The 16,539-nt window shown below is 43.7% G+C and overlaps 1 protein-coding gene across 1 annotated transcript in view; it reads left to right on the top strand.

Moving 5' to 3' along the window:
- The window catches only part of appa (amyloid beta (A4) precursor protein a), a 39,139-nt gene that overhangs the window by 18,126 nt on the left and 4,474 nt on the right, over positions 1–16,539 (top strand). Inside the window, exons 2-15 of the mRNA XM_073495478.1 lie at positions 693–860; positions 3,011–3,140; positions 3,386–3,498; positions 3,610–3,800; positions 4,142–4,476; positions 5,035–5,202; positions 9,038–9,171; positions 10,042–10,116; positions 10,210–10,368; positions 11,573–11,701; positions 11,803–11,902; positions 12,835–13,047; positions 13,490–13,543; positions 14,884–14,975. Coding sequence (XP_073351579.1) covers positions 693–860; positions 3,011–3,140; positions 3,386–3,498; positions 3,610–3,800; positions 4,142–4,476; positions 5,035–5,202; positions 9,038–9,171; positions 10,042–10,116; positions 10,210–10,368; positions 11,573–11,701; positions 11,803–11,902; positions 12,835–13,047; positions 13,490–13,543; positions 14,884–14,975 — 2,061 coding nt within the window. The remainder of the gene's footprint in view (positions 1–692; positions 861–3,010; positions 3,141–3,385; positions 3,499–3,609; positions 3,801–4,141; positions 4,477–5,034; positions 5,203–9,037; positions 9,172–10,041; positions 10,117–10,209; positions 10,369–11,572; positions 11,702–11,802; positions 11,903–12,834; positions 13,048–13,489; positions 13,544–14,883; positions 14,976–16,539) is intronic.

Genomic DNA, 16,539 nt, shown 5'->3' with positions numbered 1-16,539 from the left:
TCAGCCAACCTGCTCACTGTGTGCTGCACTAACAGAGAGAAATGAACCAAAAACAAATCAACAGAGGTTACATAAACACTATACTGTCCTGGAAGCACTCTTTTTAAAAAGCCTGCACGGACCCAGAGATGTACACTATTCCCATAAATGGTGTTGCGCAGGGCAGCTGAGTGGGAGTGTGTTCTTGTGCATGTACATCATAGACAACAGAGGGTGTATTGGATTGCTCCAGGCCTGTTGTTTGAGGCAATTTATTCCTCTGAAGCTATTGATTTTTGTGTCCATCACAGTGTTTTTCCAGCATTTCTTCAACAAGATCTTTGACAACTCCCAACGCCAGATATGAACAGAGGCATCCAGCATGATGTTAGCACTGCAGTGGTTAAGAGTTTGATGATAGGAAAACGCAGATCGAACCTGAAATGTCAAAGAGATCGGGCGAGGAGAATTTGCTCCCGTGCTCCTTTTCGCCAGCACCTCGTCTTCGGCTCTCCTCGTCTTCTCCTCCCTCCGCTCCTCTCATCTTACTTTTCATCTAACGCGCTAATCTCCTCTCCTCTCCCCTCTCTGTCTAAGCAATAAAATTTAATTGCATCCGTCTTGCATTTTTCAGCGCTCAGTGCTCAAGGAGGTTTAACATGAGTGGTATATCTCATTAAATCTCCCTCTCTCGTCTGTGTCCTCACTCCTAGGTGCCTACAGACGTTTCCATGGGTCTGCTGGCGGAGCCCCAGGTGGCCATGTTTTGCGGCAAACTCAACATGCACATCAACGTGCAGAGCGGCAAGTGGGAGCCTGACCCCTCAGGCACCAAGAGCTGCATCGGCACCAAGGAGGGCATCCTGGAGTACTGCCAGGAGGTAAAGTGTGGGGAGTGTGTGGGTGTTTTTATATGTACAACTGTTTATTTCCCCTGTAGAATCAATTAAATCTGATATTACACAGTCGTATTAATCCACCCTTTCAAGCCGATATGAATCATAATTGTGTATTCTACTAAATCTGCCTAAAGGGGTATAGATATATAGATAGAGAATGTAGGGGTAGTTAGGTTACTGACCATTTGTAACCATCATTTTTAGTGCCTGTCATACCCTCAAACGGCTCTCATTTGGCTACGTGTCCTGTGATATATTGAATCCTTAAACTGTAATTACCCAGTGTTTATTTTGTTCTGAGAGAGCAATAAGCCCGGGTGATAAATTTTTATAGTTGTGACATTTTAGTTGGATTTTTGGGTCGGATAATTTACATTTCAGCCGTTAAGCTGACACTCTTGGTGCAAATTAGAATGATTGAGCAGGTTGCAGCGCAGATACTTTATTGAGAACACTTTAGGGGGAGTGCACAGCAAGCAAAATTGGATTGTGTTTTTTTTTTTTTTTTTTCTAGAAGTTTCACAATTTTATTTTGGCAAAAAAAAACTCAAAATGTGAGTTTTTCTCCGCGTTTACACAGCAGGAACATTCCCCAACGACTAGGAACCTTTGGAGGAATTAAGTGCGTTTCCACCGATTGACTGTGGATTGAAAGTCCCAAAAAGTCCCTGCTGGAGAGGGCTGTACTTTCCAAAAGTACAGGAACTTGCAGCTGAACATTTCTTATTGGTTGGGTACTCACAGTATTTTGTTTCAGGAACCATTTTATCAAATCTGCACCCTCGAACCAGTTTATTTATTGCGCTTTGACACATCAATATGGAGTTACAGAAGAAAGCATACATCGATGGACTTATGATCATCATTGTAGGATACTCACGCTAAAATGATGTAAAGACAGCTTTTCATAGACTCATTTGCCTCATCTTCTTGAGTCGATAGAACATTAAGTTCCTTAAAATCACGTTCCCTGGAGTAAAAGTTCCACTCTCCTCTCTGCAATCAGCAACTCAGCAAAAAGAAAACTACTGTGGATATTAGAGGGCAGACGGAACAGTTTGTTCTCGCTCGTTTGAGATAATATGAGAGCTCAGCAAAGTGAGTGGGTTACAGAGTCTGCGAACAGATTTGTTTTTACGCACCAAAATCCCCCAATTTGGCAGGATGACACGAAGCCAAAACTCTGCTCAGTAAACAAGCTGCTTAAGTCCTTGTGACTTCATTTTAAAAGCTCTGGATGGCTTTTAATTAGGCGGTGTGAAGCTACCAAACCAAAGGCAGGAATACACACAGTGACCTCGTTGTTTGGCCAAAGAAAAACTGAAGCTCTGAAGACACCACTCATGGCTGGCGGTCATGAATTAACTGTCGTGGTGACTGAAACTGCGATCTTTCAGCTACTGTAGTCGTCAACCGCAACACCACACGTCTGTGGGGGAATATTTCAGCAGGCTTTCACTGAACAAATGCACTATGTCTGAAAAGTTGTCTGATAAGAGGTGATGCATAATAAGATTGCTCTGAAAAGCATGTAAGAGAGACTCGAAGGAAGATAAGCTATCTTTCTGTTGTTACCACTGATAATAAATCCAGTGATAACAAACAAGTCCCAGCTTTACACGTTTTAACATTTTGAACTTATTATATCAAAATCGAAAGCAGAGATACGAAGAGCTGTGAGGATTTTCCCTGCCCGGAGCTGAATGGAAAAGCCGATTTTGGCAAACGTGAGAGTGACAAGGAAACCAAGGGGGAATTATTATCTGCATTCGGAGAGGCTTGAAGGGAGAGAAAACAGAAGAGGGGGTGTCATGAAAAAGAATGAGGGGAAGAGGTACTTGGGGAGGGACGACACGTCGACTCAGAATATATTGTGCAGAGGCAGATGTCATGCATGGCTGAGAGGAACATAGAGGTAAACACAGCCGAGTCTGCCAAGCGGAACCGGCATCAGGGAACACCGTGGTAATGGAAAGATGGAAATATCTTGGAGAAAATACAAATTTACAGAAGTAGCGGAGCAGAGTATGTAAATGTCAAAGTAAAAAAAATGGCTCAAACAAACTATTAAGAGCTTTTCAGATGTTTGTGACTATGCGACGCTGTTATAATATTTAATTCTGTGTGTGCAGGTGTACCCAGAGCTCCAGATTACCAATGTGGTGGAGGCCAACCAGCCAGTCAGCATCCAGAGCTGGTGCAAAAAGGGACGCAAGCAGTGTCGCAGTCACATGCACATTGTGGTGCCCTACCGCTGCCTGGGTGAGTCCCCTATATATTTTTTTTTTTACTGATTTGCAGTTTTAGCTCTTATGTGAAGCATTTCTAGGAAAGCAAGAGAGACATGAAAAGACCGGATCTCGCTGTGGTTACAAGAGCTGGAGTCAGCTCTGCTTAATGGGAGTTGTCAGCGTCGGTTAAAGCGTGTCTTCAGGCCGTCAGAAAGCCGCGCTGAAGCTGCCCATTGTGTATGAATTATAAATATGAATATTATTTTTTTGCTGCAGTGGGAGAATTTGTGAGCGACGCCCTGCTCGTGCCTGACAAGTGCAAGTTCCTGCACCAGGAGCGCATGAACCAGTGCGAGAGCCACCTGCACTGGCACACTGTAGCCAAGGAGGTGAGTACACACACACACACACACACACACTAAAAGTTCTGGGTACTTTCTGTGGAAACATAGTGATAGACTTATCAGGGCCAGCAACTGATGTATTCTGTGTCTCCGTAGTCCTGCGGAGACCGCGCCATGAACCTCCACGACTACGGCATGCTGCTGCCGTGCGGCATCGACCGTTTCCGAGGCGTGGAGTTCGTGTGCTGTCCCGCCGAGGCCGAGCGTGACGCCGACAGCGCCGAGCAGGACGCCGATGATTCTGATGTCTGGTGGGGCGGAGCGGAGACTGACTACTCTGACAACAGGTACACACGCACACACACATACATTCACACACACACAGATAAATGAGGGCACAGCGGCAGCAGAGTAATACATCAGCGCTCAGATGATCATAGATACTGCCACTTTCATTTTCAACATTGCCGTGAGGATAAAATTTCTCTCCTTGGAAGCAAACTGCAGGTTGGTTCTAATTTAAAGTCTCTTTCCTCCCCTCCCTCTCATTCATCCTCCCTGCCTTCCTCATTTCATCATCCCTCTTTCTCTGTCACCTTTCCTTCCCCCAATCGCTCATGTTCTCTCCATATGTCTCTTTACCCTGTCCCTCCCTTACCTCCATTCCCCCCCCTTCCTCCTCTCTCAGTATGGTGCGGGAGCCTGAGCCAGCGGAGCAGCAAGAGGAAACCAGGCCATCTGTGGTAGAGGAGGACGAGGAGGAGGAGGAGGTGCCCGAGGAAGACAACGAGGAAGAGGAGGAGGAGGAAGAGGAGGAGGACGTGCTGGACAACGACCAGGACGGAGACGGCGAGGAGGACGAGGAGGCGGTGGAGGAGGAGGAAGAGGAGGACGAGGAGGGAGACGACGACGACGACATCATCGACACGCTCGACGACAGCGACGACGAGCCCACCACCAACGTTGCCATGACGACCACCACCACCACCACCACCACTGAGTCCGTGGAAGAGGTTGTCAGAGGTGAGGAACACTTCAGACGTGGGCACGCGTGTCGAGTTTTGGTCTTCATCTTACATATAGACTTATCAGGCTGCCTTGAGGTCCTTGAAAAAGCTCTGGAACTGTTTTAAATTTAAGGCTTTAACGAAAAAATCAGACGACAGGTTTCTTCACATTCAGATTAATTTGGAACAAGCTCGGCGGTACAACATCGGAACATGTTTTCCTCTCCATTTTTCATGCTTTGCTAAACACAACTGAACCTCGTGTTCCTCGACAATTAATTTCCTGCCGTCATTTTTCTTATTGTGCTCATTTGTCATCTCAGAGCTTCTATTAGCTACGTCCCATTAGAACCGGGATTGGTTGTTCCAGCCTTGTTTCTTCATTTCAGTTGTTAAATTGCTCCTAAATTCCACTGCCCTGTTCTGTAACATCAAGTCTTTGATTTTAATGTGTCTCTGAATTGAAGTGGCATGTTTTATAGGTGAACACGCCACAAAAAGATGACGCTCTGAAAGGGATTATGGTGAGCTAAAGAGTGTTGTGACAAGTGTGTATATGTGTGTGTTCTCCAAGATGTGTGCTGGGCCAACGCAGAGACCGGTCCGTGCCGGGCCATGCTGCCCCGCTGGTACTTTGACCGCCAGGAGGGCCGCTGTGCTCAGTTTATCTACGGCGGCTGCGGAGGCAACAGGAATAACTTTGAGTCAGAGGAGTACTGCCTGTCTGTCTGCAGCAGCGTCAGTAAGTCCTGACCTCGACCGGCAGCTCGCTGCTCTGAATGCCGGTCGTTTCAATCTCTGGTTTGTCTCTAACCCTCACGTTTACTGGCCGTCTTTCCACTCGCCGCCAGACCTTAACAGCTGCTCACTTGGTGTGCTTCTCTTCCAGACCTGTCGGCTCCCTTTCCTGGCTAACCTTTACTTATTCACTCACTGTGTCTGTGTGCGTCTGTCAGACAAATAAATGTTTGCACTAAAAACAGACTGTACCTTTTCTTGTAATCCCTTGTGGATTCATAAAGCCACCAACCTGATTGTCTCACTTTTCCCTCTGCATTCACGCTCAGTTTGACACTTTGTAGGTGGAATCCTCGTAGCGTGTAAGAAAGCTATATGATGTTTTGTGAAACACATGTTCCCTTGAGCCAAACTGTACCTAGTTGTGTTTTTGAAAGCTGAGAGCTGCAGAGGTGTTTTAGCAGTCGCTGTGTTAAAACCACAGCGATGAAAAGCTTTTTCTGAATCCTGAGTAAAGGAGTCTCCTAGAGTTTGGTATTTCTGATTGCCAGATTAGGTAAAACTTCTTAGAGCTGCGAGGATGGATTGTTTGGTCCTCAACTTTTACAGCTACTTTCATAATCTATCAGTCGGTTTAAGTTCTTAAGAAAGAAAAGTCAAAATTCTTTGATTCCAGCTTCTTAAACATGAATATTTCCTGGTTTTCTTTACGTCTCTATGACAGTGAACTGAACATCATCTGATGAACGTTTTCCACCATTTTTCTGACATTTAATAGACCAACTACTGATAATTAATCAAGAAAATAACTAAAGATTAATCGTTAATGACAAAGCCCTAAAATTGACTGATATCCACATTAGTAGTGAAACGTGGCACCAAAAAACTGCACAGTATGCCCTGATAACTACGGTTGCATACAGAAGACTTGCCTTCAAGGCTGAGTAAACTCTTTACATTGCCAGGTTTACAGTGTTAAGAGCAGGTATGATAACTACTGTAACTTCTATGATTGCAGTCACCTCATGGGCATCATCTCGCATATTACTTTAACATGAATATGAGCTGTAAAATCAACCAGGCAGAAATTATGTAGCAGTAATCCTCACCTGGCTGCACACCCTCCCTTCACATCCCTGACGTGTCGCCGCCTTGCTTACATCACTCCTTCCTCGAGGAAATCAGCTGTGGTTAATGTTAAATTGCCGTGCTGCGATTTGTGAAAATAAGAAACGTTTCCAAGGTAGCGGTAAGGAAAAAGCTCATCAATACATCATTACACGCTCTCAGCGCACACCTGCTTGCTACATCACACTATGATGATTGATTTTCAGTGGCAACACGGAAGCCGGGGAGTTTGCTCGACGGTTTTCTCACCTTGTCACAACGTGTGGCCATTAGGCTTTAAAGAAACAACATTTCTCGCCACTTCCTGTTGAGTTTGACGCAATCATTCAGTCACAAAATGAACTGATTAGATTTCAAATAGTAACTCCTGTGTTTTTATTGCCAGGAGAGTGTGTGTGTGTGTGTGCACAGAGGGAGGGGGGGGGGGCGGTGTTGTGCGTTACAGATGAGGAGAGGAAGGCAGTTTAAGTGTTCAGCTCCAATGATGATTTTAGTGTTGTGTAAGGTTCAGCGACCTTGGTGTGTGTGTGTGTGTGTGTGTGCGAATGTGTGTGAGTCTGAGTCACGAAGTGCATGATATGCCCCGCAGCAAAATGGAGTCCTGCTATCTCCATCTCCCTATATTTTGATCTAATTTTAACCAGAGTGAGTGTGTGTGTGTGTGTCTGTGTCTGTGTGTGTGTGTGTGTGTGTTTAGGTGTGAGCGTGCATGTGCATGTGTGTGTTTTCGGGATGGGATTTCTGCTCTGCTGAGCATAGTGGAGGTGAGAAAGTGCTGCAGTGTCTTTTTTATCCCCCGAGCCAGCACACACACACAAACACACACGGACACACACTGCACTCGCATGTGTGGTTAGCTAACAATGATTCACAACTGTTCTATTGTTTAAAGCAGCTTTTTGAAAATATAAAGCATATGGTAATTACATAAACAGGCACAGAAACACTGACTGACCACAAATACCAACACATTTGTAATAATGTTAATATCTGTGCAGCCTTGGGTTGAAAATCCCATTTTGTATCTGTTTCTTTTTATAGCTAAGGTACTTTTGATACCACTGAATGCTGATATTGTATCATTTAAACACATGGTATCAAAACAGTAACCTTACTGCCATCACTTTGCACAAGTGCTGGGCAATACGGCCTTAAAATAACAGCCTGGTATTTATATTGTTTGCTTCTGTCTTTTGAAATCTCCATTAAAAAATCTACCATATACCCCCATATCTTTGACAAAATACCTCAATGACGATAGTGCGACAGTATTGAAGGGATTGGTACTTAATATTAGCACAATGGGATTTTTCATAAATAATCATCAGTAATATGATGACTAAGTGGGTAGAGGCAAGTATCATTAAGTAAATTGCATCACTTAACTGTGGTGAAGCCTTTTAAAACCAGGAAAAGAAAACACTTTTGCCGTATCAATAAATTGCCCAGCCCTACTTTGTGCCAGCAGTGACAGCTGAAGTGTCTCATAACTATAATTTAGACAATTATGGCATTGCATTGTGGGATTTTTAGCTAGAAGTAGTATATATGCTTATGTATACAGCATTTTTTATCTCCTTAGGCTGTTTTAATGCACTTGGGGGAACTCGGATACAAGAGTGAAAAAGATCAGGTAGCAACCAGGGAATAGCAAAAGAAGAAATGTCACAGTGCTTCAGTTTTTGAAAAAATGTACAGTCTAGAAACACTACAGCGGGGGGAAAAAAGGGGAAAATCTAAACAAGGAATTAGTGGATTACCACTTTGCAGTGGAGTGTACAGGATCAGTTCACCCAATTACAAAACAAGGACATTCTCACTTACCTCTCATTTTATCCAACCATGCAGAAATAGCCCCTGTGAAAAGTGTTCAGTGTGTTCTGTGGATGATCCAGAGCAACAAGAAGTTTTTTAATCAGAATTTTCAATTTTGTGAGCACCACTAGCTAAATCCCCTTCACCTCCATTATATTGGTTGGAAGCAGAAATCTCAGAGATTTCTAAACTGGGTAAATAAAACCAAGACTATGATCACCAGGAAAATGCTTCATATGTTGGGTGGACTGATCCTTTTTGAGTGATTTTAAGGAACAGAGGCTAACAAAACACTCAGCTCAGGTCAAAGGAAAAAAAACATCTCCCCGTTGTTTTTCTGTCTGGTGCAGTCATGCGCTCTCATCCGACATAACCAATTTCACATGATGCACAGCCGTCACACACAGATTCACACACGCACCGCAAACCACTTTTGATAGAGCGCTTGTGAAAGATAATCAACTTTCCACCGATTAAACCCAGGTTTCATGCAGTTGGCGGTCCATTTATATTTCTCGCTGCTGAGTCGACCACAGTTCAGTCTGCTTTTTGAGCCCACAGGATATATTCCAGCACCAGTGTTTATGCACGAGAGCAGCGCTGAATAAAGTTATAGAAATGAGAGAGCGGTTTTGTCTCTCTGTCACAAAGGACTGAGGGTCATCTGAGGCATTCACTTGTTTGCTTTTGGAGGTTGCTGGCTTCCAGCTACAGCTTCTATCTTGTGTTCTTTCTTTCCTGATCTAACACTAACCCTATTAACCCATTTTGGACCTTTTGTCTTTGTCTGTGCCGAGGCAGCACAGCCAGTCCTAGATAAGCTAAATGAAAAGCTGCTGCAGTGAAAGTCTTTTCACATCCCTGCCTCCTTTTTTTCCTCCCCCCTCTCTCTACAGTACCCACAGCCACACCTAGCTCCCCTGACGCCGTGGACCACTACCTGGAGACGCCCGCTGACGAAAACGAGCACGCCCACTTCCAGAAGGCCAAAGAGAGCCTGGAGGCCAAGCACCGCGAGAGGATGTCCCAGGTACTGGTGGAAAGAGGCAAAGGAAATGAATGAGGAAGGATGATTTTATGCTTTTACTTTTAATTCAGTAGACTGAAAGCTGATCAGCAGGGAGAACAGAAAGCAGGATTTTCTTTGGGAGCAGGCGAAGGACAAAGATATGTCTATGAATAGAACGGAGGTGTGTCAAGTAAAACGAATAGGTGTGTTTGTTAATCCCTCCCGGGTGAGCCGACTGAGCCAATTCAACTTTAATTGTATTCTTTAATCAAGGGGCTCGCTCTCCGGAAGAGAGCCAGATGGTCCGCAGCAACGTCACCGTTTTTGTTTTTTGTGCGCCTCTCTGGATAGCTCTGTTTGTTGTGCATGGGTAGCTACAGGCGCAGCGTCGTCCGATTTCACACAGTTGGCTTCACCCTCAGAAATATTGTCTTTAGTAAAGTCCTCGGTTGCATTAAAGAAGCCACCCAGTGAGTCAAGGAGGATGGAACTGAGGCAGGATGTACAGTCATCTCTCAGAGGAAGATGTAACTAGAAAAAGGGGAATAGAAACTGTTGATTTGTGTCATGCTTCACTTTGACCCAACATGTAAACCCCCCTGTGATTTTAAAAAAAGCAGAAACTCCCTCATATCAACATTCTCAATCTGAAAGGATTATATACTCAGACGGGAAGGATGTGATATTCCCTCCTGCAGCCCACACGTTTCATAGCCTTGTAAAATGTCAGATTGCCTTCCTTTCTGACAGCCGTGCAAACATCACATCCACGCCACAAAGAGCGCTGACATGTTTCACTCAAGTGTAAAATCAGGCTGTGTTAAAACATATGGAGCGATAAAGCAGATTGACAAGTATAATTAATGTTTGCCTTCCTTTTCCTGTGCTCAGGTGATGAGAGAGTGGGAGGAGGCTGAGAGGGAAGCCAAGAATCTTCCACGGGCTGACAAGAAAGCTGTCATCCAGGTGAGACCTGCTGGACACGTATACAGAAATACCTCTGCGCTTTTGGACCTTTGGTCGATCTTAACGTTGATGTTTGCGCGCGTGTGCATGCAGCGTTTCCAGGAGAAGGTGGAGGCGCTGGAGCAGGAGGCGGCCAGCGAGCGGCAGCAGCTGGTGGAGACCCACATGGCCCGGGTGGAGGCTCTGCTCAACGACCGCCGCCGCCTGGCTCTGGAGAGCTACCTGACCGCGCTGCAGCAGGACCCACCCAGGGTACGATGTAGAACAGTTCAGCAGCGACACAGTCATTATCAAAGTATCTCCCCTTGTGATTATCAGCACTTTTTAATCTTTGTCCTGCCATTTCCAACCTCGTCGCTGGTGTTTTTAAGATCGTCAGCTACTCATCAAGATACTTCTTGTTCTGTTTTTATTTGAAGTGAGATATTTTCATGATTCTCTTAATCTGAGCTGCTCATCTGCTGCAAAACACGAATAACTTCCTTGCTTGTCAAAAAATTTAAGGGTAGGAGGGCTTCCTGGACTCAAATTGAGTGGAGATGCATGTAGAGATAAAAGTCACAAGAACACTCCACAGCAGTCTCTTTTAAACCTTTAAAATGCCGTTATTTTCACGGTTAGACGTCGACCGTAGACTAGTCTTGTCTCCCTGACGAAGGCCTAACATTCTGTGACAATAAAGGCATTTTAATCGTTTTGTCACTGTATAAATACACTCAGCTAATGGAGCCCTTCATACAGTAGATGCTTTTAAATCAGATAAAATGTGTTGGATTCCAATCTATAAAAACATAGTTTTTCTCCTCCTTGGAGAAAACTTGGCTAGACTTGTACTTTTCCAATTAATTAACACAATAAATCAAACGCCACCAAACTCATACACACATTAAACTCAGTCCTTAAACTCTAATGCACCGCCATTCTGAAGCATTTGACGGATGTGTGAGGTTTGAGAAACATTATGAATATATGAATTAAACTCATCTTCTCAGAGAAGAGAATAGAATTGGAGAAAAACACGAAATGTACGTGCACAGATTATTTTGGTTACTGCCTTTATTCAGAAAAAGAGAATGTTTCTACTCGAGTGTTAATTAAAATTATTCCTATTTGAAAAAGTCAGTGATGTGATAGCTGCGCATATCCAAAAATGTTTTGATATCTAAGTTCGTAATGTTTTAGAGTAGGTATGTTTCTCCTCGCAAACTCTGGAAAAAAAATGGAAAATGCTACAGTCGGAATGCAGCCTAATTGGGAATATCCATACAGAATGAGCTGTTTACATGACCCCTATATTGTCCTGTTAGTATAAACATAGTCACTGTTACAGACTGATTTGGGGATTTGGATCAGCATCATGCAAATTTTGGCTTCAGCTTGAAACCCCACCACGTGAATCCTGTCCTCTGCTCTTAACCATCAGTCTCGTCTTGTCCTCTCTGTGTGTCTCCTGTAGCCTCGCCATGTCTTCAGCCTGTTGAAGAAGTACGTGCGCGCCGAGCAGAAGGACAGGCAGCACACCCTCAAACACTTCGAGCACGTCCGCATGGTGGATCCCAAGAAGGCTGCGCAGATCAGACCTCAGGTAGCATCGGACACATTACGCTTACTCTTATAACATTATGCATTTTTTTTGTTTTTCTGAAGAAGCTGATGCAGTTTTATATGTGTTTACGCGTGTTAAAGGTGCTGACCCACCTGCGCGTCATCGAGGAGCGCATGAACCAGTCTCTGGGACTCCTCTACAAGGTGCCCGGTGTGGCCGACGACATCCAGGACCAAGTTGGTGAGTTAAAAATTCATCCGGTGCCATTTGGTGACTTAATTTGAGCGCAAACATAGAATCCAGTTTATAGTAGACACTGAAAGTAAAACATTAGAGACTTTAAAACATCCAGGATACAGTCAGATAACTACAGAAGTTAAACTGAGAAAAATAGAGAGGAGTTTTTGGCTGAGAGAGCAGTTAACAGGTAAAAATCTGACAGAATGACACAAACCACATCCTGTAAATCTGAGCTCTGGATGCCTTTCCCGCTGACCCTGACATGAGAGAGATACGAGGGAAGACACACTGTCCTGATTGTGCGGCATGTAACAGAGAGATTGAATGCTCTAAATTCCAGCCCGCAGAAAAATGTAATTTATTTATTTTTTTTGGTTGATAAGGTTTTGGAGCCATTTGGCCTAATTCTTCTGCTCAGAGTCAAATGAAACTGTTTGTAGGGAAGATAAATCCCCTCCCTCCCTCCCTCCACCCCTCCCAGCCCCTGCGTTTGTGAGGTTTCTGTGGGTTTTTGGGTTTATTGGAGTTGCATGCGTCACGCAGCCATCTGTGTCTCTGTCTCGGAGACTGTCACATTCTGTGCTGCACGGCAAAACACACACGCACACAGGAACAAATATACACAGAAGAGAAGGCACCATTCAGTCACTGCTGGGTGCCAGGTCTATTACAAAATTAGAGCGAAACAACATTTCTTGGAGGCCGTCTGTCCTCTCCGACATTGTGTGGGATTTTTTTTTTTTAAGCACAAATATAAACACATTAGCAACTTTAAAGATTCCATCCAAAAAAGATCCACAGAAGTTATTATAGCAATATTTTTATCAAAGAAATGTTAAAAATAATTCAAAGCAAAGATAAAGGAAGTCCCCTTCCCTCTCCCTTCGTCTCGTCTCCTCTGACCTCTCTCCTTCCTCGTTGTGTCCGTCCAGAGCTCCTGCAGAGGGAGCAGGCGGAGATGGCCCAGCAGCTGGCCAACCTGCAGACGGACGTGAGAATGAGCTACGGCAACGACGCCTTGATGCCCGACCAGGAGCTGGGAGACGGCCAGACCGACCTGCTGCCCCAGGAGGACACGCTGGGCCTGGGGGGAGTCGGCTTCGTCCACCCCGAGAGCTTCAACCAGCCCAACACTGAGAACCAGGGTACTTACTGAAGCACTTACACTTTGATTCACAGTTGAGGCTGTAAAGCAACATGCAGGGTCTGAACAAGGTCTTGAAATGCTTATTTTTAATCGTTGTATTTTCAAGGTAAGGAATATGCCTGGATTTGAAGATAATCCTTGAAAAAATATTGATTTTCATTACCACAGTTGTTTCGTCCATGTACATGTACATCACTCATGTAATCCGAAAAATCTGTATTTTTCACAATTGCATTTATAGTAACAATGCAGATGTGATTATAAAGGCTTTGAGAGTGTAGAATCCTTTGGTTTAGATACCTTAAAAGTGCTTGAAAAGTGCTTGAATTTTTAAAAAGCTGTATGAACCCTGAACGAAAGATCTAATTTTGGTTTTGTAGGATCAAACACATTTTCACAATTTTGTGCTTAAAATAAAAATATTTTCTCTCTCTCTCCAGTTGAACCAGTGGACTCTCGCCCCAGTCTTGACAGAGGCATTCCCACACGGCCAGGTTGGTGCTATTGTTATACAACTGTGCCAATATTGCATATTTAAATGTATTTATGAAACCAGATGGATGGGGTCTATGGCCTGCAGATATTAGTCTGTTGCTAGGCTACTAACTCTAAAGTGTAAGGACTCCTTCTTCCAGGTCTATTATCACCGTTTGCTCACTTATGTGTAAAGATGGTTCTTGATATGAAACAGTACACCCTCTGGTGGTAATACTGGAGGTCCTGTAGCTCTGGTTTGGTGGCCACACATGAGTCACAGGGCAATAAAAGTTAAACAGCTGATTTAATCATAAACCGTCAGATTTAGCTTTATGGACATGGCTGAGTTAAATGTATGTGTCCCACTCTCTAATAAATCATCTTTTAAGGGTGTACAAGTTGTAACTAATAGCTTTATTCATTACTTACTCTCTCACAGTGAGACTTCATAGATATGTTAAGAACTTTTTTGTTGCCAGGTTGTAAAAAATCTCTTTTATTGACTGTCATAATTGCTGATAACTTTAGCAAATGGCCTACAATAACATGATACATTCATTAAGATTTAATAATTACTTTATTTACACGTGTAACTGCAGAATTGGAAGCAAATTTCCTCTTTATTAGTAACTTATTGGCATTTATTATGACTCAACAGCAAATAGTGTTTTTCCCCCTTTGGCAACCTAAAAGTTGTTCTTAATAGGTGGCTTATTACTGCTCTATATAATTAGTAATTTATTTTTTACTCACTAGTAACTTATAAACCCAAAATAAAGGGCGCTCTGTAAGAGAGTGCTACCCACATGTATAGTTTGATTTGGACTGTAAATGATATTATCTGCTTTGCTAGGAGGCATTGTCATGAAAACATACAGTATATAAGCATATATAGGTAATAGTATGTATCGTAATCATGTATAGATTTTACCTAAAGTTCAACAATGATTGTTAAAGAAGCTTCCAGGCTAAAAACTTACATTTGTTCAGGTTGAGTCCGTTCCCTTAAAATCCATCACAAGATCGTTTTAAAGTAGATTCTTGTGGTAAAGTCAAGACAGTATTTCTGGACTATCTCTTAGCCATTATTTGCACACAGCCAACTCTACTTGACCTCCATGAAGGAGCCAGTTGTGTTTGTCAGGAGACTTGCGACAGCGCTGCAGGCTCTGTGCTTACTGTGCTATATATATGTGCCATATTCAGTTCATACCACTGTTACTGCCAACTCTCCGCTGTCTGTCCGGCTTGTGTGGGTGAGTTTGAGTCCAGCAAGAGTGTGTGTGTCTGTGAGATAAAGAAAAAGCGGCTGAGTGTCACCATCCATAATAGATGGTACTTTTCCTTCCCCTGCCAGTGACTGGAATGAAGATGGAAGCTATGCCTGAGCTGCGAATGGAGACAGAGGACAGACAGAGCACTGAATATGAAGTTCACCACCAGAAATTGGTAAACAAACAGACACACACACACACACACACACACACACACACACACACACACACACTCAGCAGCTCACTCTGACACAAGTAGACTCATTTAAAATTCACAGATTCATACATAAATAGACACAAACATGCACACACACACAGGAATATGCATTTACTGACACATGGGAGTTTGCACTCTGCCCTCTCATATCCACAAGCACACACACACACACGCACACACACACAGTCAGGCCCATGTCTCCACTCTGTCCTCCTGGTAAACTCCCAAGGTTGTCACCATGGAGACAGGTGTCCATGGAGACGGCCGCGATAATGCGTGCGTCACACTTCTCTGAATTCCTCCGTCCTCTGATCAGAGCGAAGTTGCGTGCCGTCTGTGTCTGTAAGTGTTTTCCTGGTCAGCCACAGGTTATTGTACTCAACATTCCACGGCTTTCTGACCCACTTCAGCATTCATTCATTCATTAATCTCATCCTGTATTGTAATGCCAGCACAAAAACCTCAATCCATCCTCAGTCAAATCCAAATCCGCGTACCTTATTCCTCTCACCTAAAGGCTTTAATCTCTTAATCCCTACATTTTATTACATATCACATTTCTTGCATTCACAATGAGCAGTCGGAGTGTCGGCGGTCTCCTCAACTCAACTCCTTGATTTGATATTCACGGTAACCCCAATCAGCTTTCTGTAGGATTATTCTGGAGGAGGCTCAGCAGCCCCAAATTAAGTCCCCACTCTGTGCAGTGTTTGACACCAGCAGGGGTAGCAGCGCCGAGATGTCAGCACGCATTTCTGTTAGATTATCTGCAGTTTAGTGCTGTTTTGAAGTTGGTGCCAGCTGACTGCGGTTCTGTCCCGTTATCCCCAGTCAGCACAGGTGGATATCACGAGTTGTTTTCCTCCCTTCAGAAGCCATTTGCCTCCATTTTTTTGTTCTGTTCGACAGAGAAGCATAATCTGTGACAGAGGGAGGAAGCTTTCATTTGCTTTTTGTGATTCTTTTTTTCTTAATCGTATTGTTTTGCAGCTGAGTCATGCTGCATCACTGTTGCCTTATGTTCTGCTCCCCTTCCTGTAAATCACCTGACAGCCACAGGAAGAAATTAAAATCTCCACCAGTAAAAATTACCCCTCAGAAGTCCCCCCACGGTTATTTTAATGTGTGTTTCTGTTTCACATCTTTTTTTTCCCCCAGAAGCAAAGTGGTAATTTTCACGCTAGATTTCACTCTGTAATGATTTTATTTCAAAAAATGACAAAAAAAAAAAATTACACACAGCATGCACTGCAAAGTGATTTAAGCAAATGAAAAGTGGAAGGAAGCGGAAATAAATGGGATGGAACTCTGAATGTCACAAGTAATCTCCCCCCAAGTTAGTGACAGTGATGGAGGAAGTATTTCAGATCCTTTGACACAGTAAAAGTGCTAATACTCCTACAAGTACTGCATTGAAAATGATACAAGTATAGTATAGTCATCAGACTATAGAGTGGTGTCGGGATGACGTATTTTTTGTAGGCTAAGCCGCAAGTTAGCATCAAAAAGCCTTTGGGATTTT

Source organism: Pagrus major, chromosome 24 (assembly GCF_040436345.1).
Source record: "Pagrus major chromosome 24, Pma_NU_1.0".
Classification (NCBI taxonomy): domain Eukaryota; kingdom Metazoa; phylum Chordata; class Actinopteri; order Spariformes; family Sparidae; genus Pagrus; species Pagrus major.
This window is presented reverse-complemented; position numbering and strand designations above follow the sequence as displayed.